This window comes from Bubalus bubalis, chromosome 3 (assembly GCF_019923935.1).
Source record: "Bubalus bubalis isolate 160015118507 breed Murrah chromosome 3, NDDB_SH_1, whole genome shotgun sequence".
Taxonomy (NCBI): domain Eukaryota; kingdom Metazoa; phylum Chordata; class Mammalia; order Artiodactyla; family Bovidae; genus Bubalus; species Bubalus bubalis.
The window spans coordinates 26,190,446-26,214,573 of NC_059159.1; the positions used below are offsets into that span (position 1 = coordinate 26,190,446).

The following is a 24,128-nucleotide window of genomic DNA, read 5'->3' on the forward strand; positions in this document are numbered from 1 at the left end:
GGACTGAGAACAGACACGGAGATAGAGGGAGGGAAGCTGTTCACGACATGCACACTGGGTCTCCGCTCTCGTTTTGGTTGAGCTTTGGTTGAAGGGGAGGAAATGGGGAAATGTCAAAACGCAGCAGACTCTGAGGCTCTGGGCTCATTTCATCTCAACCTCAAGAGAAGTTTCTTGAGGAGAGAATATATCTGCAGTTTTTTAAGAAATATTTGCCCACCAGAGCTTTAAGAGATAAAGTGCTTTTTACATTCTCTAGCTCTCACAGACAGCTACCTGGTCTAGCGTATTTAGACCTTTGCCTGTGGGAATAGAGGCCATAAGCGCAACAGTTCTTGGGGGAACCAGCCACCCAGCCACGTTAACCACACCCACGTGGGAGCAGATTGGGTCATGAACACCAAGCTCTGCCTCTTCTCTTTCCCTCTTTTTTTGTGCGAGGCTGTGCTCCTGGTCGTCCAGAACAGAAATGGCCAACTCTGTCTTGTTAAAATCCAAATGCTTTCTTTAGAATATGTGATTTTGCTTCTTTAAAAAATAACAACAACAAAACAAAAAATACACAGACTGACACCTAGTCCTTTATCTCTATTGTGTCCGTTTTCCCAAGAGATGTCACTGTTGGAGAAAATAACTTAAATATTCTTGGAGTGGAGGTAGTCTCTCTCTTCCTAGTGGGATGTCTTCTTGGCTCCCTTCCCAAACTTGGCATCAAGACCGAGACCTATGGAAAGAGAGAACATGGGCTTAACTTTATGGGGAGAAATGAAGTCTACAAATTATTTGAGGATGGGAAGTGGGGTGTGCCTTGGTCTCCAAAATTGGAGCTTTAAATAAAACTATAATTTTCAAACATCAGTTTTATAAAATCTCCTCAGAGAAAAGAGATTAGTATCAAATGAAAAACATCACCAAGATACTGATAAATTACATGTGTATATAAAATACAGCAGGGATTTTCCTAGCAGTCCAGTGGTTAAGACTCCTTGCTTCCACTACAGGGAGCACGGGTTCGATCCCTGGTGGGGGAACTAAGATCCTGTGTGCTCCATGGTGCAGCCAAAAAAAAAAAAAAAAAAACAGCAAGACCAAATGAAATTTAAGAGTCAAACTTCTACTTCTCTCAGCTCATCCACAGCAGTGCCAATTAGTAGGGAATAAGTATAATAATTTTACCCTGCTCAGTATCTGGGGAAAAAAGAATCACTGGAAAGAAATCAGTCAAATGAAATGTTCCTTAGGAAGGCTGGATTATAGGTAATGCTTCCTCTTCTTTTTTAAAAAACGTCTGCTCTAAAATAACACATTTAAAAAATATACAAGTATTAAGGAAAAAAAAATAATAAAGTCCCTTTGTATGGCCCAGAGCTGCATGCTCTGGATGTAACTTACCCAAGAACACCAGCACGGTGCCCACCCACTGCATGGGGCTGATGGGGTTGGCGAAGAGGATCACAGAGGCCAAAATGGTGAAGAACTTTCGAGTTGTGGTGATGATGGAGCAGGTCAGGGGACCAAAATACACAACTGTCATGAAGATGAAGCTCTAGAGAAAGGCAGAAAGACAAAGTCAGGCTGGTTCCTGAGTCTCCACCAAGGCAAGTCTGTAACAGGACATCACAGCTGATCTGGCCACCCTCTTCTCCCAGCCAGGCCAGTCTCTCTTGGGGAAGCCAAGCCATCACCCATCAAGACACTCACCTGGCCCAGGGCACTAGTCAGGCCAAAGAGGAGGATGTTATAGACGATGGTAGGGTACCTTTCGGCAAAGCTCAAGAACTCCCAGAGCTCCCCGGTGAACAGGATTCCTAGGAAAAAGCATTCAAAGATGAACGGCACACCCTGTGTGGCCACACTCACGCATACACCTGCAGAGCCCTGCGAAGCACTCTGAAGGCGGGTAGGGCAAGGGAAATGTATGGCGTGAGTTTGTATTGTCCCATCAAGCATCTCCTATTTTTCTGAATAGAGAAACTAAAGACTCTTCTGGGAAATACTTAGAAGTTAATGAGTTACTTCTGTCAAAGTGACAGAAAGAAGCAAACCTCAGATGCTGTGAAGATACTGATCCACACATCCCTAGCTCAAGGCAGCCCCAAGCACTGGTCAATTCCAGCCATCCACCGCCTCCTCTGTTAACCCTAGTGTGTTGTATGAAAAATACTGTGTGTGCCCAGATTTGAAAAAAAAGTTAGAAGGCACTGATTTAAAAGCAAACACATCCATGTTTGAACAATCTTCGGTATTCACCACAGACTAATGTCTCATCTACCTCAGAGAAGGGTGAGTTCCCAGGGCACCCCTGCGTTTTACTACTGTGCGTCTTCCCATGACGCCTGACACAGATCTACTCCTGATTGTGCCAGTACAAGCAGCAGGCAGAGCTGACTGGTGCAAGTTTCTCTAAGACGGCTTCTCAAGGGCTTGGACAATAAGGCATCTGAGAACTGAGGCTGACCTTTGGCCTGGGCAAAGAGCACAGCTGGCACCAGAGCTAGAGATTAAGTGGATGAAGGCAGTCTGCCCTCTGCTGATACATGGGAAGAATAGCAGAACCACTCCTTACCAGCTCCCAGCAGCAGTGTCGACCAGAGGTTGATATTCAGCATCATGTGGTTGGAGCCTGTTTGGTAGTGAGCTCGCATGTGGTCCTGGGAAACACCGGTCAGTCCATCGAGGGTTAGAGACAAGAGCTGGGAAAGAAAGAGTACAGGCTGCAGTGAGAAGGCCACTGCGGCCCTCCCTAACTCAGGAAACAGACCTCTCACTTTTCTGCGATCCCTCAGAAAGCCGCGGCCTAAAGACAGAGTCCTCAGAACAAAACGCTGCCATTTGCCCACAAGCAGAGGGTGACAAGAAACCACATGGGCTCCCTCCTGCCCCCAGCACTGGAAGGACAGGTGATCTGAGCCACACAGATGTAACGTGATCAGAGCAGGGCAGGAAGCCTAACACTTCTCAACTCAATGCCATGAAGCCTGGCATGCAGGGGCCTAGAATAGGCCGTGGTGAGCCACACACATTCTTCCACTAAAGGTGGAGAGAGGAAATCTAATCCCAGAATGTTAGCCTCCTGGCTTGGGAGTCCAGTGCTCCAGAGACTGGATTCTGTGGTCACACTGTCAGATTAGAATCCAGGGCAATATTGGACATAATTTGTTCAGTCATATCCAACTCCTTGGGACCCCATGGACTGTAGCCCGCCAGGCTCCTCTGTCCATGGGATTTCCCAGGCAAGAATACTGGAGTGGGTTGCCATTTCCTACTCCAGGGGATCTTTCCAACCCAGGGATTGAACCTGTGTCTGTTAGGTCTAACCTGCATTGGCAGGCGGGTTCTTTACCCCTAGCGCCACCTGGGAAGCCCATGTTAGCCACTAACTCTGCCAATTAACAGCCATGTGGCCATGGGCAAACGATTTAACTTTTCTTTGCCTCATTTTCTTCATCTGTAAAATGGAGATTAATACTATCTAAGTTATGAAGTTATTGTAAAAATTAACTAATTTTCATGTAGAACCCTTGGAACAGTACCTAATACCTAGTAAGCAATAGCTACTATAGTATTATTATTTTTTGACAGGAAAGTAGGAGTTATTGGTGGGCAGGAGGAAGGAGGGGACAGCACCCTCATGAGTGCAGGGCCCTTTGTCCAGAGGACCACGATTAGGGGTGTATTTGACCCTACAGCCATCTGGGAGGAGCCGCTTTTCTGCCGCCACAGTTTCAAATTCATCTGCATGAAACTTAGTAAATCCCTACTTCTTGGCGATGTGGATCTTCCAGTGGCCAGGAACTTGAACTTGGCCCTGTGGAGGGCCTCAGTCATATGCCCCTTGTTTTGCAGCTTGGTGTGAATAGACATTATAACTTGGCCAAAGAGGACTCTGGCCACTGCACCCTAGGCTTTCCAAAGGCACCACGCATACCTGTCTGGAGCCTAGATTGGGGACAGCATGACAGTCATGAATGTCCACTGGCCAGAGTTATCTCCAAGGTCCCTTAGGGCAATCTGTACAGGCAACAGGCTGCATACACTACCAGGGAGGCTGCTGTTTGCAGCCACTGCACACTGGGCCCCCATGGGGAAAAGAGCATGGTTGGCTTAGCTGGCTATATACTATCATTTTAAAGCTCTGGCTTCCAGGTTTCTCGGAAAGCCAGTGAGAGACACACTGCTCCTTTCCTCTTTACTCTCAGGTCTCAGGGACCTCACAGCAGCATTTAGACACAGGCCTCAGAGTTATATCTTCTCCAGAAGGAGAGCTGAACTGCTGTGAAATATTCTAGGCTGCCCACTACAGCCTCAGCAGAGCCAAGGACGCTGCAGCAAGAGACAAAGACCAGAAACTGGGGGCAGGAAACATCACTTATCTCTCTCAAAACATATAACTGGCCTTCTGTATGTGCAGGGGGTGGATATTCCTGTTAAGGTTACTGGAAAAGGCTTTCTTTCCCAACAGGATTACATACCAGGAGCAGCTCTCCATAGCCAATTGTGTGTTCTTCTATCCCGACTACTTTTTTGGGTTTGTACATGAAAAGGGCCACTCCAGCCACAATTAGCAACACACACAGGTACTTGGCCATTGGGTACTTCTTCTTCAAGAGGGTCACTCCAAGGAGCATGACTACAGAGAAGAAACAGGGTGGAAAATTCAGGCACCCATAGGCACTGTTGAGACCAATAATCTCCTAGGAGCCAAAGACTCGTGGGGAAAAAAGAATGTCTGAGAAGGAGAGCTGACAGAGGACAAAAAGAGGAGAGTGCAAGACTAGCACCTACGTAGAGATGACTGTGCAACAAGATTGAACGAAGAATATAAAGCAGAGAAACGTAGAGAACAAAGGCTCCAGGAAGGAACCTGGCAAAGGTGTGGCAGTAGGGAAGAATGAGAAATTGAGAATAAGGAAACTGATGATCAAATGGGATTTAGGGTATCTAATACAATGTAGGCCACCAAAACGACTGACCATGTGAAGCAGATGAGGTCAGCTTCTAGCTCACAGTGAGGATTACCAGCTAATGAACACCCAACACAACAGGACGTGATACAGATGACAGGATGGGCAGGAGGAAGGGATGCAGGGAGGTCCCTAGAGATAGCAATGGTGAGATGACAAAGCTCAGAGGAATAGAGCCCTAGCAGAGGAGGATCAGGCTCACTACAGGAAGACAGGATGGACAACAGCAACCATCTTCTGCTTACCTGGGATGGGCTTGCAGGATTTACCAAGGACCTGAAATTAAATTGAGCAAAAATAATTTCTGAGCGTCTTTGATATGCCAGGTACTGAACTAGGTGCTACATAAGATGAGTAAGTTAGCGTGGGGCCTGCACCAGAGACTGCAGCCTCAGAAAACGGCTCTATCACGGCCCACCCACTATCACTAAATTTCAGATCTGTGGTTCTTCACACTCTTAATTTCCCAGACACATTCTCCTTTTATTTAAGTCACAGACCTGAGGGAAGAATCTTTCATCCTTTTGAACTTCTGAGCCAACCCTCACCCCACCCTGAGGTTTCACCTGAGTTGGGTAGTTGACAAACTGTAGTGCTGAGTTGCTGGAGACCATAGCACCCAGATAGGAGACAGAACATGCAGCATAGAGCCAGCTCCGAGTACGATCCACTCTGGCAGTGTCAAAAAACTGGATCACTGGGAGAAGACAAAAGAAAAAAACACGCAAGAGAAAGTTGGTGGGCCTAAGATGGACCACTGAGCAAAAGTCAAAGCCACATGAAAGGAATTTATCTGTCAAATAAGATGAGAAGTACTTAGAACTATTTCTGTCCTCTTAGATTGGGAAATCTCTGAAGATTCTCCAACTCTCCAACCCCATCTAAACCTAACACAAGACCTCATGCAGGGCAGCGGTGGGGGGGTGGGTGGATGTTCATTCAGATCAAGGGACTAGTCAGCCCTGCTGCTAGCCCCCAGGGAACAAAGAGAGCCGACACAAAAAGGAAAACCAAAAAGACAAAGAAAAAGTTTTAAATATTCTCATGGGGATCCGGAATACAGATCCATTCTCTGCACATTTCTGACGGAGAAATTGATTTAGTTTAAGGAAACAGAATCCCACCTTTTTCCAAAGCCACTCATTTTAGAAGTCTAATAGAGAGGCTGTTGTTAGCACTAAAGGGGTTGAGGGTCTTGAGAGTTAGACCTAATGCCTAGGATACATAGGGAAGGGGACACAAAACAGATTATTATCTAAGTACTCACAGATCTTGGCAAACACAGCATTGACCACACATTGGATGAAGACCAAAGTTAAGGCAAAAGTGAAGGTCTCCTGCTTGGCTCCCTCCCCATACTTTCCTCTTGTTCTAAGAATAAAATGCATGGGAAAGAGACGAATTAATATACTTCCCTCAGGGTCCTCCAGTAATTCAGAGCCACTGAACGCTTTGAAATTGTATTGCTTCCCTAGACTTAGGGAAAGTTTGGTAAGGATCACCGGGCACATTTACAACAGGAGCCAATTTTATTGGAGCTAGAAACTAGATACTCCAGGCTGCTAATCAGAGAACCGAATGAAACAAACTCTGCGTGTGTGTACACACATATCCGTACAGGATGGTGCTGAAGGAAACGTGAAAAATTGTGTGTGTGTGTGTGTGTGTCTGTGTACACATATCCGTACAGGATGGAGCTGAATGAAACATGTGAAACTGGTGAAACGACGTACACCGGGGCAGGGCCGAGGGCGAAGTAATCAGCAACCTGCAAGAATGTAGGAGTTCCAAGGACAGCCCAGCACAGGTCATGGAAACCGAAGTCTGTAAAACCCAGTCCTTTAGAACCAACAGGAAAAACATCAATTAAGGGAAGAAAAATAACCACCTCTAGAGAATCTAGGAACCAACTTTCGCGTTTTGTATAACCCTTGGGAGGTTTAGCAGCAAAGGGGTCAGGATGCTGGGAAAGCAGAAGGGGCCAAAGGGAACACTGGGGCTAGGGGCGGGAGGACCGCGAACCTGAACCTGACCACAGGCTGGGGAGACAAGGCAGGATTGAGCGGGCGGGGCGCGGGGGGTGGTGCGGCGGCTGGGGACGGGGAGGTGGGGAGGTCTGCGTTCCCACCCTGGGGATCCGCTCACATCTTTTCTTGCAGGATCCCATAGTAGAAATAGCAGACAAAGACGCCCAGGAAGCAGAGCGGCAGACGCAGCCGGTCGGGCACCAGGGAGCTGCTAGCGGCCATGAGACGCCCGGAGGACCCAACCGGAGACCCGCTCACAGCCGGCAGCGGCGGCGGTGACAAGTCCAGCCGGACATCGCCGACCGGCGACAGGGGCCTCATAGGAGCTGCATGAGACCGCCGCTGCGGAGGGCCCCAGCAGCCACCGCTGGAACTGCCAGCGCAGGACCACCAAGGGGGAAACTCCTCATAACCCAGAACCCGCTTCCAAGGAAAGGAGACCCACCCTGGGGCCTTGGCCTCGTCCCTGATGGCCAGGGGAACCAGCTGAATCGAGGGCAACGCCTCGCCCTCGAGACTTTCCGATCAGGCAACTCCGAGGACAGCTGCGACCCGGAGCGCGACGGGATGGCCTAGGCGATATGCGGACGTGGAATGATGACGTATAATGATGTGGAGGTAACCAATTGGCTACTCTGTGCAAAGATAGACAAGTGAGGGGGAAGGAGGAGTACGCCGGCCGAGCAAATCGAATAGCCTTTTTCCCGGTCGGCTGTCAGGCTTCTGCTGGGTCCTAACTCCCGGAAACTGTCAATGTAACCTTAGCGCCCCCTAGCGGGCCCCCAGTGTCCCCGACTCTACCCTCTTTACCAGAAGAGCATTCCAGGCCTGTCTTTGGGGAGCCATCCTCCTCCTATAGCACATCACAAGGCTCCCAAGGAAGGCAGGGCTCTTGTCTCAGCTCTCAAAGACAGGGAAACCTGTGCGTGCCACCTAAATGCCGAGCTACAGTTTTCCTAATCTATATATATATAGTCCATAGGAATTAGTAATAGCCACTTTGTCACCTCTTGACTGTTGAGGATCAAATGAGCTGAGCTTGGTGAAAGTGTTTTATAAACTGTAAAAATGTGCTGTGCAAGTTTACGGTATTTATTAGTCATGACTTGTTCTCAAGTCTGATCTTATTTCCTCACATCTGGAGATGGAAATGGAAGCTTGCTGAAGTGGATTTTCTTCAGGGTCTTACAACTCACCAACAAGGGAGCAAACCCTCCTGCATTAATGAACTCCTTATTGGGCCCCCACCTGATGACACCAGGAGCTAAGGCCGGACTAACCCCAGGGCTTGCCACTACCAGCCTCAGGCCCCATGGTAGTCACTGGACTCTGGGCTGCTCTCTGGGTAGAGGCTCCTTCTCCCCTTCCAGCAGCCTACTCCTCTGGCACAGCCTCAGGCAAAGGAAGGAAACTCGGGGCAGCACCACACCCATCCCTCTGGGCCTGACTCACTAAGACTTTGGGGGTAGGCCAAACTTCAGGGGAGGGGCAAGAAGTAGAAGTAGGGTCTGTCCCCAACTGTCTTCTTTATATTAATTGGGGAGGGGGACCCCCACACTTTTACTCTCTTGCCCAGTGTCTTCCTCTACTGAATTAGCTGACAGTTCCAGGGCACCGAGCTAGGGTTCCAGTCCCAGCTCTGCCTTTTTCCTAGCTGGCACTTCAAACAATTCATTTGACCTCTGAGTCGTTTCCTCAGTTGAAATTAATGGAAATATAATGACTGGGAGAGTACTGTGGTTAGAAGAATGGGCACTGGAATCAAATGATCTGGTTCCCAATCCTAGCTCCCCCATTTGTCCTTCCCTCTTTAGTACAGTGGGATTTATCACATCAGATGGTTTATGATATTTCAGTGACCTTTTACGTAAAGCATTTTACAGTGTATCTGTTGCCTGCCTAGCTAATTCATGGTAGTTGGGAGAGCCTGGTTTGTTTTGAGGCTTTTTGAGATAGATGCAATTGTAGTTATTATGACTGCCCTTAAGGTAGTCAACTTTTTACCCATACAATGGGGATAATGTCTTTTGTGAAAATGCTTTGTAAATTGCAAATCACTAACAGAATAGTGGGTTGGTTATTCTCATTTCCCCCACAAGGCTCTTACAGGTGGGGCACTATAAAGCTGACAGGCTGCAAAAGGACCAGAACAGTTTCTTCTGCCATCTGTGTTGTGGCTGCTCACTCATGTGAAAAGAACACTTAGAAGGAGCTAAAGCTTCCCTAAAACTGTGCCCAGAGATTCAATCTGAATGCCATTCCCCTGTCTTGTAAATTGCCAAACCGTTTCCCCTTGGTCACCCTCATTTCCCAGGTAAAATGCACTCTGTTAGGGTATTTTTCCAGACTCACCCAAGAAAGGATGACTTCCCCCACTAACTCCTTCACTCCTCATCCACTGCACTCTTCATTCAGGACATCCCTTCTCTGGCTGCACTGTTTATGTGTCCATGTAGAGAAGGCAAGTCTGCTGTCCTGAGGACACAGACTTTGGACCCATCCACCCAACATAATGTGTTAAGTAAAGGCTCCTCTTGAAGACAAGGATGAAGTGATTAATGATACCCTCAATCTCCATCCTGCTCCCTCACCCCCAAAATATTTAACAGAAACTCAAGCTGCTGGGAATACTTATTTATTTGGTCTATTAACACCAAGATCTGCAAAAAAAAAAAAAAAAAAACTTCTAAACACAAGATAATAAAACTTGAACATTAACATTCTTCTTCAATTTTGTGTAAGCTCTGCAGTACGGAAAATATACAAACTTCAAACAGCTGCAAAAATAGTGTCTTTGGGAGAAAATAGAGTTTCTACATCGATACAAGAAAAATAGGCATTTTCCTAATCCAACCCAGTCCTGGGGCAGGTGGAGAGTCGCCACTTGCCACCCAGAGGAATGCCAGCTCTCCCTCTCCCCCACGACCCACCTGGGGCTGGGCAGGCTGGGCTGCTACTTAAGACAATCTTAGGGTGAAAGCGAGATGAAAATGCCACTTGGGAAAACACCTGGTTCCCCCTCTGCCAGCAGCTGGATTGGTCAAGTGTCATGGCCCTTTCAGGCTGCTTTGGTCAGCTCCTCCAGTGAGAGGGTGGCATGCGGATGGGACTGAGAGGATGGGGGTATGTGTTTGGATCTCCTTGTCTATGTCTGAAGGAGAGGGAGGGAAATCTGTGGTGTCCCCTCTCCTTCAACCATGGCCAGCTCACTCCATGATAAACACAAGGGTCCTGTACACAGCCCTTTGGACTCATACCCAGGAGTGGGAGACCCAAGACCTTCTGGGTGAGTTTTCCACCAAGGGAGAGAGGTGGCAAGAACACAGGTGTGACTTGTGAGCTGCCCAGCTATTAGTGGATAAAGCAGGGCCCCTCACATTTGAAGGGGCCAGTGTTCATCAGAAAGAGGACCCAGGGCTTTGACACAATAAACGAAAGTGCTCGAAGGCCGAGAGGGAAGGGCTCCTTCATCCCCCGCCTCAGGGGCGCTAGGGAGGGTCCTGCCACCAAGGCACTGTCTCCATGGGAAAGTGGAGGTAAAGCTTCCTCAGACCACCAGGGAGCTCTGGAAAAGCACAGGCTCTTCTGATGGTGGGGTGCGCTGCCACGGCTCAAAGGGCAGCGAGGAGGCCTTGGAGGCCTCTGGATCCTTCCGAGGCTGTGGCCTGGAGCTGGCAGGGGGCAGGGGGGATCCCGGGCTTGAGGGGCAGTTACGGAAGATGAAGCCCATGCTGGGGAAGAGGGGCTTCATCAAGCTGACGGGGCAGAAGGCCGAGCCGGTTGGGTTGAAATGGACTTTGTTCTTGTCAGGACAGGAAGTCAGGAAGGCCAGGTCAGGACCTGGGGACCTGGAGGATGGAGACAGAAACACAAACACAAATAGCCAGTGAGAAGGGATGAGAGGCGTCACAGTGCCGGGGAGCTGGGTCTCTGTTCCAGCAGGTTGGGAGCTTGACCAAAAAACGACAGGCTACTGAGCAACAACGAAGTGTGTACGCCCCTCAGCTCTCCATGTTTTAGAAACAGGGCTAAACAACCGGAAATCTACTTTAGCTAAAAACAGAAGGGATTAAAGCTAGACAGGAAGGAGAACTTCCTGACTGTGATTCTAGAAGAAGAGACTGAGAGACCTTTTAATTTGAGAGATTTTTATCAGCAAACAGTGTTTTGGGGGCAGACCTCTTGCCTGAAAGCAGAGATCCTAGCAAAGTGACTTTCTTAGACTCTTTATAGCCTAAAGACAAGATTCCCAACCTCCCCATTATTGGCATTTGGAGCTGGATAACTCTTGCCTGTGGGGAACTATCCTGTGCATCGTGGGATGTTTAACAGCATCCCTGGTCTCCACCCACTGTATGCCAGGAGCACGACTACCCCATGTTGTAACAACCGAAAATGCCTCTTGACATTGCCAAATGTCCCCTCAGAGGAAAACTACCCCTCATTGAAATCTCCTGGCCTCAAGCATCTAATTCTTGAGCAGATTGAAAAGATTTAAAAGGTATGATTTTCAAAAACCCTTGCTGAAAGGAAAGGACAGCAGCTAGACCTTATCAGGAGATCTAGGTTCTAACTTACCTTGTGCTCTTGGCCTAACCTGCCTCACCTAACGTGGAAAGAATTCCCTACTCTGCCGATCACGTAGGGGAAATGGAAGGATTAAAACAGGTCAGGTCAGAGAGTTCTAGAGTAAGGAATCCGTATGATTTAAAAAAAAGTTTCTTTCCCCCGAAAGAATGTCTGGCCACGCTTCAAGGGCGAAGAGCCCCAAGAAGCTGCTGGTTGTGAGGATTCCAGGCAAGAACACAAACAGGTGAGCAGACAGTCGAGCTCTGTGCCAGTGCTTCCCATCGCCTAACTTTTTCTTGAAGTGTAACATATACAGACAGAAAAATGCACTCAGTGCACAGCTTGATAAACTGATCACCATTTTAATTGTAGTACCATTTAATTTTAATTCTAACCATTCCAAACCCAGGAAGAAGAGCAAGGCATGTGGAGGAGGGCAGATGTTGGCTCAGCGTGGGAGGTGGGAGGAAAGGTGGAAGGAAGTGAGGGCCCATGTGCAGGGTGTGTTTGGAAGCCTGGGGTCCCACAGAACTCCGCAGTGGCAAGGTGTCCCCTGACTGAGAAGGACTTACAAGAATCCCACTTTAGGAAGAGGTAGGGGATGGGCAGGAGAGGGCATGCCCTCGACGTAAGCAGGCACACGGGAGGAGGGTAACCGAGGGAAGACCAATTAACGCTCAAAGAGCATGACAACCAACATGACTCTGAACAGCTTCATTCCTTCCCTGGGAAATCCAGGCCATCTTACCAGCTAGGCAGCCAGGAAGAGGAAAATATGAAAGAAGAACGACTAAACAGAAGAACCTCCCAGTAGGAAAGTTCATACAATGAAGAGACACCAATGAGTTGAGAATTTCTGTCACAGGATATCTTAGAAAGTAACTGATGGCTCACCACCTTGCTTAAAAGAGTTAAGACAGGGGCAGGAAGCTGGATGAGACAGCTTTAACCCTCTTCTGGCCTTAAGAGCCTACAAAAGAATAAAGTCAAGCAGCAGCCTAATTGTCACAAGCAATTTCAGGCTATAATTACTCAGCTATACCGTGCACTGGGGAAGGAGACAGGGTCCAGAGTCTGCTTCAGCTACAAGATCTGGCCTTTTCCCTCTCACCCACCCCAGAGGACCGAGGATTCTAGGAGAAATGGCAACAGTGATGATGTGAGCAAACCCCCAGTGCCCATGGTTTCCCCCATAACTCCCTCTGGGTTATGTATGTACCTCCTGCTACTACCAAGGGTCATCCTGTCCCTTATCTGGGATACAGATAGAGCCATCAAGCCCCCAAGCCCTGTCCTAGCTAAATCTCCACTCATACACCATAACTGAACTTCCTGACTGCTGTCGAAGCACTGTGAAATGGCCCCAAGGAACTTTATCCCCAAGTGATAGCGGGAATGTGATGAGCTCTCTTCCCAGCTCCTGCTAAGCGAGGCTGTGAGCATGTGGAAAGCTTTGGCTCTGGATTCTCTCTGCTAATGGGAGGGAACTGTAGTAAAGAAATCAATTTAAGAATGACATCTGAACTGTCCAGGCTGGTTTGGGAATATTCCACAGTCCTTACTTGCAAGGGCTGGAAATTTCTGTCGGGAAGGCCATGACACTTGGACCACTGCAGCTGCAGGTGAAGATTTGACTCAGAAGCCGTATGGAAGCTGTTTAGGCTCCCCTGGCCGCGCCGGTGCGCGTCAGGCACGTCTAAGCTCTGCCTGAAGAGAATTACTAATAAGTTCTCACTCTCTCTCATGATGGTCTAACAAATTCTCACACCTTCCTTGGAGATGGAAAAAAAATAGAAGAAACAAAGGGTTTAAGTTTCAGATCTCTTTCCTTTCCAGCTCCTGCTGCGCTTGTGGCTGGCATGTGGGCAGAGAGCAGGTTTCTATGGAGATCATGATAAGCAAAGATTTAGGTGCTCAGAGGAGGTAATGTCAACAAGTTTCATCATGGAAAAACTGCAGTACTGATTGTCTATGGCTGACAGTGTGTCCTGACAAGAGGGAGTCCGAGCCTGAAGAGGGGCCTATCTGGTGGGACACCACAGGGCTCAGCCAACATCTCTGTCCCTCCCTTGCATGCCCAGACCCCCGCCAACTGGCTAAGGTACTCACGTGGCCTCTTCAAACACCCGTACTCTCTCACAGCCTTCTGGGGGCTCCCGTTTGAAGACATAGCTGTGATTGGGCCGAGGGGAGGCGGCAAAAGCAAGGACTGGAGATGGGCTGCCATCTTCAAGGAAGGTGGGGTGGCCTGGAGAGGAAGCTGCACACAGAGTAAGGCTGAGTCGAGCGGCACCAAAGGAAGTCTCAGCTTTCCTGGGCGGGACTGGGAGACATAGCACCGTGGGTGGCAGTGGTTATGTCCATCCAGGTTGTTTGTCTACACTCTACCTTGAAACATCTTTGAGGCAGCTTACAAAATTATAGCTTCTGTTATACAGGGTAAAAAAATACAGTTGAATTGAGGGAAAAGTCTGGTCTAATACCAATTCCATATGCCCCGGAGGTAGACTGCGATTGGAACTCCAAGTCTCAGATTGAAAAGAATCCTAACGTCTGTGTCTCTGCCTTCTTCCAAGACTGCACCGCCCTGCCTGCCAACATACCACAGCTTCTTCCTTTCCACGCTCTTGAAAATTTATCCCTTCTTCCAGGAAGAGCTCTTCTACTGACTCAGACAAGCAATCTTTACTCACCCCACTTGTGGGATAAGATTCCTCTCATTTTCCACACAGCAAATGTACTTTGCCAAGGTTTCAAATATTGACTTTATCTGTGTTTACCTCACGTTTATTATTCTGTGCTCTGTTCACCTCTGTATTGTCAGATCATGCCTTTGACCGGCCTACCTGATGGGGTTGCTATGAGATCAAGTCAGGTGATGCAGGCGACAGTGCCTGCATGTTAGACTGTTAGGATCATCCATACAGGAAAGAGGGACCCGGTGATCCAGTCATGGAGGAAGCACAAAGTGGAAATCTGGAGTGAGAAAGCTTGGGTTTTGATCTGGCTCAGACTGTGTGACTCTGGGCAAGAGTCATTCTTTTATTTATAGCACTCACACCTGCCCTGAGATGCGTGCCTGGTTATGGGTACAGTGAACACTTGATGGGCTCACGGGTTCTCCATTACGGCCAGACCTCAGCCAAAAAATGGAGGTGGGAGGGATTGTTTCTCTGGATTACAAGTGAGGATTAAATAAAACTGTAAGTGCAGAAGCTTCATATAAATTATAAATCAGAATCTATATCAAGGATCACTATAACATACAGAATGAAGATATTCTAGTTGGTTAGTAAGTAAAAGTGCCCAGCCAGAAGGTGACAAGTTGGGAAAGGGCGCAGAGGTGACCCCATACTCGACACGGGCCATGCAGCCTTGGCCTCCCCAGCTTACCTTTGTCGCTGGGGACAGACGCCAGCTCCTCGGCTGCACCCCGGTGCTCCTCACGGCTGGTCTGGCCAGAAGGCTGGGGGGATGCCAGGGGCATGGAGGGAGAGCTGGCAAGGTTTCCAGGCTCCAGGAGGAGGAGGGGGTGATCACAGCTGCCGCTCTGGGAGGGAGCTGGGGCGCGGTGCCCATCAGGGATTTCAAGGATCTGCCGAGGAAGAATGGGGATGGGGACTCTCAGGCCTGTCCCCTCAGGCCATCAGGGCTGCAGGGACCCTTAGGATCCTCCCCTTGCCATTGTCCTTGTCCTCTCTTCACAATGAGGTGACACCATTTCTTCACTTCCCTGACTTTCCCAACCACCCCCATCAGAGCGCTTTGTTCTTTTCCCTCATGGACAGCACGTTATAACCACAAATTTTATGGTTTCATCCATGTGTCGCTCCCCTAGGCTGTACGCCTCACAAGGGCAGGGGCCTCCCATGTGTCAGGCTCTGGGAACAGAAAGGTGAATAACACATGGGGGCATGAAAAGGAGCAAGCCAGCAGGACACTGTCAGGCCATGGCAATAAAAACGGGCAGCTCAGTATCATGCATTAAATACACACTCCGTTTTTTTAATATTCAAGGGTACTTGTATCAACAGCTCACCAATCTATATGCGTATGTAAAATCCTACATATATGCACATTAAAAATCAACCAGCAAGTAAATCATAAACTGAGGAGTGTGCCCATTAAAATTATATTAATACTGCCCAACTGGCATTCCCCAATTCTCCTGTGTCAGTATAAAAATGTGCCTGAGACTGCAGAAAAGGGAGCAAATAATCCGTCTGGGAGTGGAGGGGGGGAGAAGGCTGCACAAAGGCAGCTGGGCATGAAGGATGAACCCGTGTGACCAGGTAGCGATGGAGGAAAGGGAAGCGGTAACTCAGGCACCGAGGCTGCTTGAGTGGAGGCACAGCTGGGTGGTGCTGATGGTGAAGTGGCGAGTGTGCCAGGAGCACTGAGCTGGTGCTTTGGCTGAAGAGTGACGCCTGGTCTGCTCCTCCCAGCTAGGGGCCCTCCTCTCTGCCAACCCCTACTCCTTGTCTTTCTACTCACTGCCCCAAAGCCTTCCCAGCTGCACCCACCCAGCTCTGCTGTTCTTGTGGTCAGGTCCATTTGGGTCTAATAAACTCCATTTGTGTTCCTCCCATGGGGTGGCACACTGCTTTGTTGACAGGTGCACAGCCTGTGCACCCCCAGACAGCACAGGTCCCACCTCCCTGTGTCCAGACTCAGCAAGATGCGACTGTCTGTGCACCCAGGGTGTGGCCCCCACTCACCCGCAGCAGCTCCTCTTCACCCTGGTCCTTCACAAACACCTCCTCCAGCTCTTGGTTGAGCCCTTCCAGGCTCCGGTGCAGGCAGGGGCTGAGTCTCAAGACAGGGGACCCTGCAGGGAAGCTGGGAGGGGACGCCTGAGGAGGAGGCAGATAAGGCCATCACTGAACCCCACCAGACACCATCCAGGTATCAGTTCTGACCAGCAGGTAACAGTCTTGTCTACACAGCAGAACCAAGTGGGTAAAGGAGAGTTTGGGGACAGTTACCAATTCAGTCGGGCTTTCTCTATAAGGCAGAGGCCCAGAGTGTGCTTTTAGAGTCTGCACCGTGGCCTCAAGTGTTCAGGGGGTGGGGATGACAGAGACATGCAGCATGTGCCCTTTCCAATGCTGCCTCAGAACTTCCCTGGCACCCACGTGGCCATGGGCCCTGCGGTGAGCAAGGGCTCAGAGGACCTGCCCATGCCAGGGGGCCCACCACAGAGGATGAGCAGGGAGAGGGCTGGGGGACAGACATACCCTCCGTGCTCCCCGCACAGTACGGTCCCCTTGGAGTGGGGAGCCCCGCTCCTTCTCCTTCCCACTGCGGCTCAGCTTTGTCCTCTGCAGCTGTTGCTTCAACTTGGTAATCTAGTGGCCAGTAGAGGGGAGAGGACAGGCAGGTGAAGCAAAGCAAAGGTGCACTGGTCCTCCCTGCCAGCTGTGCGTGCAAAAGCGCTTCAGGAGTGTCTGACTGTGCGCAAGCCCATGCACTGCAGCCCTCCAGGCTCCTCTGTCCATGGGATTCTCCAGGCAAGAACACTGGAGTGGGTTGCCATGCCCTCCTCCAGGGGATCTTCCCAACCCAGGGATCAAACCCCGCATCGCTTACATTTCCTGCACTGGCAGGCAGGTGCTTTACCACTAGCGACACCTGGGAAGCCCCTCTCTCAGGCATGGCTCCTGCCAAAAAGCTCAGGATACATAAAATACATAAAAAGAAGACGGAAGTTAATCTTCCATCTCAAAATACTTCAGTGGTGTTCAAATCTGTGATGATATGCTCAGGCAAGCTAGACACCATATTGACCACATTATTGGATGTTTTGAATTACCATGTATTCTACAGGTGGCTCAGGTTTGAAAAAAATATACAACCCTGAAACCATTTTTGTCTTTCACAGATTCCAAAGACATGGAAAACTACTCTATTAATAAAAATGGGAAATGATGTTTTTACATTCACTCCTCAAAGTACATTCACAGCTATCTCAAAGGCCCTGGGACCAGGAAGGATAGATGGATTTCCCCCTATTTTATTATGACTGTTATTTGGGGGGCAGGGGCTGTGGTGGGTCTTCACTGCTGCTTGAGGGCTTTCTCTCGTTGTGGCCCCTGAGCCGGGGCGACTGTCTGTTGCGGCGTGTGGGCTTCTTGTTGCAGTGGTTCCTCTTGCTGTGGAGACGGGCTCTAGACACATGGGCTTCAGTAGCTGCAGCTCTCAGGCTCCAGAGCGCTGGCTCAGTATGGCACACGGGCCGAGTTGCTCTGTGGGCATGGGGATCTTCCTGGATCAGGGACGGAACCAGTGTCCCTCGCATTGCAAGGAGGATTCTTAACCACTGGACCACCAGGGAAGCTCTCCCCACCCCCATTTTAAAGTAGACTGTGCTCAGCAAGGAGCAGCCTCTCCAGAAGGAACATCAGCTTTTGTCCCAACTTCACATCCGGTAACAATTATGGAGCATCATCAACAACTTTGACTGTTATCCCAGTCACTTTGTAATTCTGGACCTACTGATCCTTAATGTAAATATTCTGATAATTACAAATCACAAATACTTTGTATTTCCCACTAGCCTTAGATACTTCATATTCCCCTACTGGGAGAACATGAAGGACAGGGAAACCTGGCGTGCTGCAGTCTGTGGGGTGGCAAAGAGTCAGACATGACTGAGCGACTGAATAACAACAATTCTCCTTCTGTTCCTGCAGCCAAGAGGGCAGAAGCTACTGCCCTGTAAACGGTGACCCCTGGCAAGCTGGTCCTCCTGGGTTGGGAGCCTTGGAATCCAGTCTATGGCTTTTTCTCTCCTCACCCTCAAACCCCAAGGGCCCTCATGAGAGGGAGGGAGGGCCAGGAAGGAGTGTTTGGGAACATATCACTCTTTTCACTATTTTTCTCTGCTTTTAAAAATAAGGCTGGATGAGTGGTTAAGTAGTGAGGTTGGAGGCTTCCAATTCCCAGAAAACTTATTCTCTGTCTCTCTCTGGTCTCTGAACTGCTTATCTGGATGCAACCTCAAAGTGAAGTGAGAACAATGGCCACCCCCACCCCCCCCGCCCCGAGCTTGGCTGTTGGAGGGCAGCAGTAGGTCCGGGCCGAGCCCCTGCCTACAGGAGGGCCTGGGCTCATAAATCCAGGCCACCAGGAGGCTGGGAGGCAGCCACGCAGATGCCAGCTCATCAGGAAAAGGCTAGATCAAGGCGGGTGAGACTGAAAACGTGGGTCCACTTTGGAGCAGATGGTGCTGGGGGAGACAAGAGGCAGCTACCCTGGCCGGGGCATCAAAGGGGGCAGTTACCTCTTTCCGGTGGTCTGTGCTGCCCCAGGATGCTGAGCGCTTGTGTGTGCAGGAGATGGCCCGCTCGCCTTCAAGCTCTTGCCAGGATAGGGGGGTCTGCAGGGAGAGAAACCCAGTGAGACAGCTCAGCTCCTCCAATGAGCCCTGCGGAAGCAGACACACCATTTTCAGGACAGAGGTAGTGGCTCTGGGTGGTCTTCTCTCACCTGCACGTCGACCCCCAGGATGCTGCCAGCCTCTCTCATTCTTTCAGGCTTCTCCACCTGCACTGCCTCTTCCCACGTCCTCCAGGAAACTGTCCCTGATGAGCCAATGAGGACAACCTGCTCTTCACTCTCTTAAGACTTTTGCACGTGGATTATAGCCCCAGAAAGTCCAGGTGCTTCTCCCCAGAAGTGAGGACCACTTTTGTCCCTCTCTATCCCAACCAGGTCCAAATGAGCTTGAGTTCAGGGAACCACTGGGATCCCCGATTCCCTCCCCATCTAAGAGCCCAGTATGGGCCCAGGTTCCTGTGAGTCTAATGAAAACAAGTCACCAGACGAGACCCCATTAAGGAGTCATTAATTGGTAAGAGAGGAAAAAGCTCAACAGAGATGCCCTGCTCTCCATCCTGGACTGAAGCAGGAGACTTCTTCCAGCGCAGTGCCTCAAGCTTGTTCTGTGATGTTTCCCCGTCCACAGAGTGTTGGGGGCCCCAGTGTCCCCCTGAATACATGGCAGGAGGGATTTTCACAAAGGGGGCGCCAGAATTCTGAAGTCAGCTCAGATGCCTGACCTCTCTTGGCTTTATCGCAGCTCCTTCTCCTAGGTCCTGCTCTGCCACTGTGAGAACCAGGCTCTCAATCCGCCAGTCTTCCTCCCCTGCTGTGCAGAAGACAGAGGACCCAGGATGGAGGCAGGGGCAGTTGTAGACCCACTTCCTGAGCCCCTGCTGGAGGGGGAAAGCTGTTGACTCTAAGCATGAAGGAGAGGAGGACATGGTCCATCTCCCCCGCCAGCATCCCTACTTCCATTCCAAGGGAGGGCCCAAGGGGGAGGCTCCAGTGGAACCAGTTCCTCTCTAACTTCTTTGCACAAGCTGCCAAAACCATGAGGGCCTGGGAACCATCTCCTCCAACAGATCCGCTGACCTCTCCCGAGAGGTTGTTGCAAACAGAAAAGGGGGAGGATAAGAGGGAACAAGCCCAACAACTCACCACCCAACAGCTGTTAAGAAGAGCTCAGTGGGGGCAGTCTGAGAGGGGCTGTGGGAGCAGGCTGCCCTGCACGACAGCTGCAGGAGAGGGGCCACAGGGGGCCGAGCCTCCCTGCCTCTTCCTTCTCCCAGCTGCCCACCCATCAGGAACTCTGCCGGGCCGTGCAAGACAGCCAGGGTGAGAGGACTGCCCCGACTCCTTTCCCTGAGACCAGCACCACAAGGGGGACCCTCCAGAGATGCATCCCCACCATCCCTTCTTCTGCAGAAGGGTGACCTCAGGCTGTACCCCAAAGCCTGAAGGTGGAGCTGGCTCTGACAGGGGAAACCAAGCAGCCGGTCTACTTCCAAATGCCCATCAGAGTACTGGGGGACGTAGCCTCAGAAAATCCCCACCACTGCATATACTGAAAAGAGAGGAGAAGCCCCCTCTCCCATAGCCCCTGAGTTGGGCAGATGCACAAACGTTCCTCCTTACCAGGGCTCCAAGCCAAACCGATACATAACTAGGTCTGCTCATCAGAGCTGAGCTCCACTCAAGCTTGCTGTCCCTGGAAAGGTGGCAGAGGCTGCGGAGGAGGGGCGACAAAGGCTCAGGTGTTGCCCGTTTCTCCTCCTCTGGGAAGACACTGCACCCACAGGTGGGTGGTGAGAAGGCGGTGAATCAGCCACCTTCAGGCTTGCCCCCGGGTCTACTAACATCTCTTGAGAACTTTTCAACTGCCTCTTTCTTCTGAAGTATGTGAGGGGGGTGGAAGGAGAAGTGTAGGCCAGCGCTAGAGGCTAGAATGGATGTGAAAACTCACGGCAGCTGGGAGCCTCTCCTCTCTCAGTCCTCTCTGTCCACCGCACCTCAGTCTGCTCAGCAGCATCTCCTGGCAACTACTGCCTACTCTGTAAACTGTGCTACTAAAGGCCATCGCTTTGCCTCAACACCCACCCCTCGCCACAGACATCACCATCTTACCCTCCACCCTGGGCTCTCTGTCATACAGACAAATGTAGCTCCATCTCCTTTGTCTTGCCTTATCCCTTGACCTCTAAGCCTGGTGTCCCCAACTAAGACAGCACGCTCTAGCAGCTCTTTCCAGCCTTCCCATTAGGGGCCCTTCTTAACTGTCCACCTCACGTGGCCTGCTGCCACCCTCTGCATCTTCTCTGATCACGTGGGTTCAGGGCACATATCACATGTGCACTCAACAAAGAGTTACGGAATGCAAACTGTGTGTCAGGTGCTGGGGATGTAACAACACACAACATGACAAAATTCTCATCTCCTTTGAGTGTACATTCTAGCTGGAGGCACAGTTTAAACAGTGATAGGAAAAAGAGAAAAATACAGCAAAGACAGGAGATAGGAGGGACTTCCCCAGGGCTCTAGTGGTTAAAAATCCGCCTGCCAATGCAGGGAACATGGGTTCAATTCCCTGGTTTGGGAAGATCCACATGCCTCAGAGCAACTAAACCTGTGCACCACAACTACTGAGCCTGTGTGTCTAGAGCCCCCGTGCTCCACAAGAGAAGTCAAAGCCACTGCGATGAGAAGCCCACGCAATATCACAACTAGAGGGTCGTCCCCGCTCGCCACAATTAGAGGAAGCCCGTGCGCGGCAACAAAGACCCAGTGCAGCCAAAGGTAAATAATTTTTTTTTTTCCCAAAGAAAGAGGATAGGAATCTTAGGTTGGGGAACATGACTTTAAATGTCAGGGAAGTCCTCGTTGAAAAGGGAGAATCTGATGAAAACATGAAGGAGATGAGGAGTGAGCCACGTAATATCACAGGTGACAGTGACCTACATGGAGGGAACAGCAAGTGCAAAGGTCCTGAAGCAGGAGCCAGTCTGGCAGGTTTGTGAACGATAAGGAGATCGGTGTGGCTGGGGTAGAGTGAGCAAGGGGCAAAGTAGTAGGCGACATCAGTAGGTGTGACAGATTGACAATGGCCCCCCAAAGAAATCAGGTCCTAATCCCTGGGGCCTGTTACTGTTACCTTATATGGGAAAGTGTTTGCAAATGCAATTAAGTTAAGGCTCTTGAGATGGGAAGTTTATCCTGGTGGGCCCTAATGCCATTAAAAGGTCCTTATAAGAGGGAAACATAGACACTCACAGAAGAAGATGTGACCACGGAGGCAGAGAGTGGAGTGACGTGGCCACAAGCCAAAGAATGCTGGCAGCCACCAGAAGCTGGAAGATGCAAGAAGCGGGTCTCCCAGAGAGCCTCCAGAGAGAGTATAGCCCAGCCAACACCTTGATCTTGGCCCAGTGGAATGGAATTCAGACTTTTGACTTTCAGAACTATGACAATAAACTTCCACCATTTTAAGCCACTAAGTTTGAGGTAATTTGTTACATCAGCCTCAGGAACCTAATACAGTAGGTTATCCTGTGTTTGAAGCTGCTTATACACTGACCTTGAGTATTCTTCATTCAGGCAGGCATGTCCCTGGTGTGGGCTTTGGCCACTCCAACTGAACTGGGAGCATCAAGAGAGGGACCATGCCTTTGCCTTATTTCCAGTGCTCCTGGGTAGACAGGCTCCTCCTCTTGGGTCTCACCCCAGGCATCTAGTCCAGGGTCTCCTTGGAGCACAGAAAAGTCAAGGCTAAGGAAGGGTACTCTTCAAAGAGTGACCCTTTATGGCACAACAGGGGTCAAGCCAGGCTGTGTGACAGCACCGTAAGTAGCTGTTCCAGATGGTCTTCTGGAAGCAGGATAAAGCTTGAGCTCAGCAGGCCAGTCGTGTTTGTCAAAGGGACTCACACACTGGAACAGATTTATTTTAACACCCTGGCCTTGGGGAGCAGCTGAGAGAGAAGCAGGGCTCCTTACTGGTCATGAGTGGCATCAGCCAACTATGCAGATGATGCTTGGATTATGCAAAACTGATGTGAGTTAGACCAAGGAAGCTTTGCCTGGGACTCTGAAGTCTCGGAGCAATATGTAGGAAAACTGGGTTAGAGTGAGGACAGCTTTCCAAACAGCAGCCTGATCTAACAAAAGGGTAGGGGTGAGATGGAGCCAAAACCCCCCAAACTGGAACCTCTTTCTCTGCCCCACAGTCAACTAAGCTTCTGTCCAGATTCTGAGGCAGGAAGAGTCCTGGTCCTCGCTTTCTCCAGTGACCTTGGCTGGGCTCTGGGGATATAACCCTATGTGTACCTACTATGCAGATGTGCAGAGCAGCATGGTGCCTGGCCTAGTACAGCTGCTCAGTAACTACACAGGGAGCTGAAATTCAGCAGGGAAGCCACCATTTGGGAGTCTGGCCAGAAAAAGAGGCAGGGAGGGCTCTGAGGGTGGTCGGCCAGCCAGCACCAAGAACTCGAGCTGCAGATTTAGAGTTCTCTGGTCCCTCAGTGTCTGCAACCCTCAAATTTTCCATCATGGACCCATTTTCAAATATTCTGAGCTGCCATCAAACCGTATACTGAACAACTGGTTCTGCTCACCAGTTTGGGAAACAGGCATTGTGCCCAGACCCTCACAACCACAAAAAAAGGCCCATGATGAGCAGACCGAGTTGTGTGTCATCACCAAATGCTGAGGCGCTGTGTTGGGGAAAAGAGAAGGACAGCACCGAGGTTGGGAAAGTCATAGAAAGGGAAAACAAAGAGAAAAAACAGGCTTTCTAAACAAAGCCTGCCACCTCTGCCCTGCTAGTCAAGGACTTAAGCTAATTTTTTCCCCAAAAGGTAACTCAGACCTAAAGGGAGAAAAAAGGTCTATCATCAGGGCATTTCCCCACATCACCTGGAGCCTGAAGAGGAAAAGGGGCTAGGGATGAGCAGGATGGGGCCAGGCGAACAGGCACCCAGGGTTGCATCTGTCTGCAGGATGAGAACACCAGTGGCTCCAACAGTCATCCCACTGTGGTAAGACCACTTCCTCCCTTCAGAAGACTCCCAGAAAGAAGGGAGGGGGCGATCGCCACCACTAGAATGTGCTGCCATTACCCGCCCAGGCCCAGCGCTAGGAGGGACTGGCCCACGGCACTTGGTGGCCAGCTCTGAGTGACCAGCTAACCTGGGGGAGGGCAGACTGACCCGGACAATCCTGGCAGAGTTTTCCAAGACATTAAGACACCT

At 50.2% G+C, this 24,128-nt stretch overlaps 2 protein-coding genes and 1 non-coding gene across 6 annotated transcripts in view; all 3 read right to left on the reverse strand.

Annotated features, from left to right (window-relative positions):
• Positions 1 to 482: 482 nt before the first annotated feature.
• Positions 483 to 7,382, reverse strand: SLC35B1 (solute carrier family 35 member B1). The gene is made up of 9 exons (XM_006061970.4): positions 7,110 to 7,382; positions 6,232 to 6,335; positions 5,531 to 5,661; positions 5,210 to 5,240; positions 4,473 to 4,630; positions 2,567 to 2,693; positions 1,702 to 1,808; positions 1,393 to 1,546; positions 483 to 724 (listed from the first exon to the last, which is right to left on the reverse strand). The coding sequence occupies exons 1-9, from the start codon at positions 7,310 to 7,312 to the stop codon at positions 672 to 674; spliced, it is 1,068 nt and encodes a 355-aa protein (XP_006062032.1). The 5' UTR covers positions 7,313 to 7,382; the 3' UTR covers positions 483 to 671.
• LOC112584103 lies at positions 3,984 to 4,118 on the reverse strand. The gene has a single exon (XR_003108452.1). It is a non-coding gene; the product is annotated as a small nucleolar RNA SNORA70 (small nucleolar RNA).
• A 2,228-nt stretch (positions 7,383 to 9,610) lies between the features above and the next one.
• The window catches only part of FAM117A (family with sequence similarity 117 member A), a 42,546-nt gene continuing 28,028 nt past the window's right edge, over positions 9,611 to 24,128 (reverse strand). Inside the window, exons 3-8 of one of the 4 annotated variants that reach the window (XM_025280318.3) lie at positions 18,843 to 18,938; positions 16,798 to 16,908; positions 16,279 to 16,413; positions 14,954 to 15,155; positions 13,670 to 13,883; positions 9,611 to 10,839 (exon numbers count right to left, since the gene is read on the reverse strand). In XM_025280318.3, coding sequence (XP_025136103.1) covers positions 10,539 to 10,839; positions 13,670 to 13,883; positions 14,954 to 15,155; positions 16,279 to 16,413; positions 16,798 to 16,908; positions 18,843 to 18,938 — 1,059 coding nt within the window. In that variant the 3' untranslated portion in view covers positions 9,611 to 10,538. Of the gene's footprint in view, positions 10,840 to 13,669; positions 13,884 to 14,953; positions 15,156 to 16,278; positions 16,414 to 16,797; positions 16,909 to 18,842; positions 18,987 to 24,128 lie in introns of all 4 variants that reach the window. The other 3 variants (XM_025280317.3, XM_025280319.3, XM_025280320.3) reach the window with 3 other exon arrangements.

What these genes read in the sequence shown, in the direction of transcription:
- SLC35B1 (XM_006061970.4), bottom strand. Translation starts at nt 7,312, where the DNA reads ATGAGGCCCCTGTCGCCGGTCGGCGATGTCCGGCTGGACTTGTCACCG. An exon ending in GGGATCCTGCAAGAAAAGAT is followed by an intron (nt 6,336 to 7,109) that starts GTGAGCGGATCC and finishes TTTTATTCTTAG; the next exon opens with AACAAGAGGAAAGTATGGGG. An exon ending in TGACTAGTGCCCTGGGCCAG is followed by an intron (nt 1,547 to 1,701) that starts GTGAGTGTCTTG and finishes GCCTTTCTCTAG; the next exon opens with AGCTTCATCTTCATGACAGT.